The following is a 4,455-nucleotide window of genomic DNA, read 5'->3' on the forward strand; positions in this document are numbered from 1 at the left end:
TACTTTGTGTGTGTGGTCCAATCCAACCGTGTTCGCTTGACATCTCTGTTCCGTAGTAAAGCTTGACTGTCATCTTTTGGGAATGTAAACAATGAAACACCGGCTGTGTTTGTGTTGCTCAAGCCGGCCGCAGTACACGGCTTCCCACCTACAGCTTTCTTCTTTGACGTCTCCATTGTTCATTGAACAAATTGCAAAAGATTCAGCTACACAGATGTCCAGAATACTGTGGAATTTCGCGATGGAAACAGACGACTTAATAGCTGGGATCGATGCTGGAACAAAATGTCCTCTACAATGCGTGACGTCACACGCACATGTCATCATACCGAGACGTTTCAGCAGGATATTTCGGCTCGAAATTTAAAATTGCACTTTAGTAAACTAAAAAGGTTGTATTGGCATGTGTTGCAATGTTAATATTTCATCATTGATGTATAAACTATCAGACTGCGTGGTGGCTAGTAGTGGCTTCCAGTAGGCCTTGAAACATCCTCACATCACTGTGTGTGTGTTCGCAGGTGGTTCGTCAGCGATGAATTGTAACTGAACCCTCTGTGGCAGATAGGGCAGGAAAAGGGTTTTTCGCCAGTATGCAATCTGGTGTGCGCCACCAAAGTTTGATTCCGGCCAAATTTTTTTCCGCAGAACGAGCAGGAGAAGCGCTTGACTTGAGCGTGCGTCTTCAAATGTTTGCACAGGCTGAACTTGTTGGAGAAAGTCTGGGCGCAAACGGAGCAGCGTAACGGGTCCGCCACGGCGTGCGTCCTCTGGTGGACCAGCGCGGCCGACTGATCGCCGAAGCCTTTTTTGCAGACCGCGCAGCTGAAGGGTTTGACTTCCGCGTGCTTCCTGGCGTGGGCGATCAACTTCTCCTGGAGGTAGAAGCGGCGGCCGCACACGGCGCAGGCGTGAGTGGTGTGTCCCGTGTGTTTTCTCATGTGGAAAAACAGTCCCGAGCGGTGCCTGAAGCGGGCGTCGCACTGCGTGCAGGCGAGCGGTTTCTCCCCGGTGTGCGTGTGCATGTGCGTGGTCAAGAAATCCTTCCGGGAGAAGCTTCTATCGCACTCGGTGCACCCGAATGGTTTTTCCTGGGAGTGACAGAGCTTGTGTGCCTTTAAAGTTTTCCAGCTGTTAAAAGTTTTGTCGCACTGACAACAGGTGAAGAGTTTTTCTTTCGGGGGATTTTTCAAGCGTCTCGTTAGATTCGCCTTGCCGCCGTAACTTTTGTCACATGGAGAGACGTCCTGGCGGGGGTTGTCGGTGCGACGTCTCACACCGGCTTCCGAGTCTTCTTCCTGATCAGCAGAGTGTGAGGTTGTGTCGTCATCATCTGACAGTGGAGCTAACATCATGTCTGCTGGTGATCCTCCATCACCTTCTCTTCTCGGGGGCTGAGTTGAGCTGCTGCTTGGAGGCTGCGCCCCTCCTTCACCTTTGACCTCTTCATCTTCACTCTTCACGACGACATCGACCACTGGGAACTCCTCCAGCCTTTCCAGAGGCTCTCCCTCCAGACCCATGTTGTCATTCTGCTCCTCCTCTTTAATGCGGGGCCGCGGTTGTGGAGCCCCTTCGTCCACTTCAGTGTCAGGGGGCTGCGGCTCCTCCTCTTCCTCCTCCGGCTGCGCCCTGGAACTCCGCTCCTGTTGCTCTTCACCCGTGGTCAGCAACTGCGAGACGTCTGCCGGTCGCAAGAAGACAAAGACACGGTTTGGAAATATTATTTTGCTATTGTTGCTGGATGATGTCATTATCTGTTAGAGTTGAACATTTAGTCGACGTTGAGTTTTTATTAGTGCGATTATCTAACCCAGAGGTCGGCAACCCAAAAGGTTGAAAGAGCCAAATTGGACCAAAAATACAAAAAACTGATCCGTCTGGAGCCGCAAAAAAGTAAAGAAAAGTCTTATAATGAAGCAGCACATGAGGTAAGTGTCTATATTAGCTATAACAGCCTACTATCAAAATGACTTTAAAAGTCTTATATAAGTCTTATAAAGAAGGCAACACATGATGTAAGTGGCTATATTGACCTACTATCAAAATGACTTTCAAAGTCTTATATAAGTCTTATAAGGAAGGCAACACATGAGGTAAGTGTCTATATTAGCTATATTGGCCTACTATCAAAATGACTTTAAAAGTCTTATATATAAGTGTTACAATGAAGGCAACACATGACGCAAGTGTCTATGTTAGCTATAACAACCTACTATCTAAATGACTTTCAAAGTCTTATATAAGTCTTATAAGGAAGGCAACAAATGAGGTAAGTGTCTATATTAGCTATAATAGCCTACAATTAAAATTACTTTCTAAGTCTTATATAAGTCTTATAAGGAAGGCAATACGTGATGTAAGTGTCTATATTAGCTATATTAGCCTACCATCAAAATGACTTTAAAAGTCTTATATAAGTGTTATAATGAAGGCAACACATGATGTAAGTGTCTATATTAGCTATAATAGCCTACCATCAAAATGACGTTAAAAGTCTTATATAAGTGTTATAATGAAGGCAACACGTGATGTAAGTGTCTATATTAGCTATAATAGCCTACTATCAAAATGACTTTCAAAGTCTTATATAAGTGTTATAATGAAGACAACACATGATATAAGTGTCTATATTAGCTATAACAGCCTACTATCAAAATTACTTTAAAAGTCTTATATAAGTGTTAAAATGAAGGCAACACATGAGGTAAGTGTCTATATTAGCTATAACAGCCTACTATCAAAATGACTTTAAAAGTCTTATATAAGTCTTATAATAAAGACAACACATGATATAAGTGTCCATATTATCTATAATAGCCTACTATCAAAAGGACTTTCAAAGTCTTATATAAGTGTTATAATGAAGACAACACATGATGTAAGTGTCTATATTAGCTATAATAGCCTACCATCAAAATTACTTTAAAAGTCTTATATAAGTGTTAAAATGAAGGCAACACATGAGGTAAGTGTCTATATTAGCTATAACAGCCTACTATCAAAATGACTTTAAAAGTCTTATATAAGTCTTATAATAAAGACAACACATGATATAAGTGTCCATATTATCTATAATAGCCTACTATCAAAATGACTTTCAAAGTCTTATATAAGTGTTATAATGATGACAACACATGATGTAAGTGTCTATATTAGCTATAATAGCCTACTATCAAAATGACTTTCAAAGTCTTATATAAGTGTTATAATGAAGACAACACATGATATAAGTGTCTATATTAGCTATAATAGCCTACCATCAAAATTACTTTAAAAGTCTTATATAAGTGTTATAATGAAGGCAACACATGAGGTAAGTGTCTATATTAGCTATAACAGCCTACTATCAAAATGACTTTAAAAGTCTTATATAAGTCTTATAATAAAGACAACACATGGTGTAAGTGTCTATATTGGCTATAATAGCCTACCATCAAAATGACTTTCAAAGTCTTATAAGAAAGGCAACACATGATGTAAGTGTCTATATTAGCTATATTAGCCTACTATCAAAATGACTTTCAAAGTCTTATATAAGTGTTATAATGAAGGCAACACATGACGTAATTATCTATATTAGCTATAATAGCCTACTATTAGAATGACTTTAAAAGTATTATATAAGTGTTATAATGAAGGCAAAGCATGATGTAAGTGTCTATAATAGCTATAATAGCCTACTATCAAAATTACTTCAAACGTCTTATATAAGTGTTATAATGAAGACAACACATGATGTAAGTGTCTATATTATCTATAATAGCCTACTATCAAAATGACTTTCAAAGTCTTATATAAGTGTTATAATGAAGACAACACATGATGTAAGTGTCTATATTAGCTATAACAGCCTACTATCAAAATTACTTTAAAAGTCTTATATAAGTCTTATAATAAAGACAACACATGATATAAGTGTCCATATTATCTATAATAGCCTACCATCAAAATGACTTTCAAAGTCTTATAAGAAAGGCAACACATGATGTAAGTGTCTATATTAGCTATATTAGCCTACTATCAAAATGACTTTCAAAGTCTTATATAAGTGTTATAATGAAGGCAACACATGACGTAATTATCTATATTAGCTATATTAGCCTACTATTAGAATGACTTTATAAGTATTATATAAGTGTTATAATGAAGGCAAAGCATGATGTAAGTGTCTATAATAGCTATAATAGCTATAATAGCCTACTATGAAAATTACTTCAAACGTCTTGTATAAGTCTTATAAAGAAGGCAACACATGATGTAAGTGTCTATATTAGCCTACTATCAAAATGCCTTTAAAAGTCTTGTATAAGTGTTATAATGACGGCAACACATGTGTAAGTGTCTATATTAGCTATATTAGCCTACTATCAAAATGACTTTAAAAGTTTTATATAAGTGTTATAATGACGGCAACACATGTGTAAGTGTCTATGTTAGCTATATTAGCCTACT

General features: G+C 38.2%; 1 protein-coding gene across 1 annotated transcript; it reads right to left on the minus strand.

Moving 5' to 3' along the window:
• Positions 1–500: 500 nt before the first annotated feature.
• LOC133548273 (gastrula zinc finger protein XlCGF52.1-like) lies at positions 501–1,754 on the minus strand. Its single transcript, XM_061893590.1, has one exon. The coding sequence runs from the start codon at positions 1,752–1,754 to the stop codon at positions 501–503; it is 1,254 nt and encodes a 417-aa protein (XP_061749574.1).
• Positions 1,755–4,455: the final 2,701 nt, after the last annotated feature.

This window comes from Nerophis ophidion, linkage group LG02, assembly GCF_033978795.1.
Source record: "Nerophis ophidion isolate RoL-2023_Sa linkage group LG02, RoL_Noph_v1.0, whole genome shotgun sequence".
Classification (NCBI taxonomy): Eukaryota; Metazoa; Chordata; class Actinopteri; order Syngnathiformes; family Syngnathidae; genus Nerophis; species Nerophis ophidion.

Excerpts from the sequence above, each read along its gene's own strand:
- LOC133548273 (XM_061893590.1), bottom strand. The coding sequence starts at position 1,754 with ATGACATCATCCAGCAACAATAGCAAAATAATATTTCCAAACCGTGTC.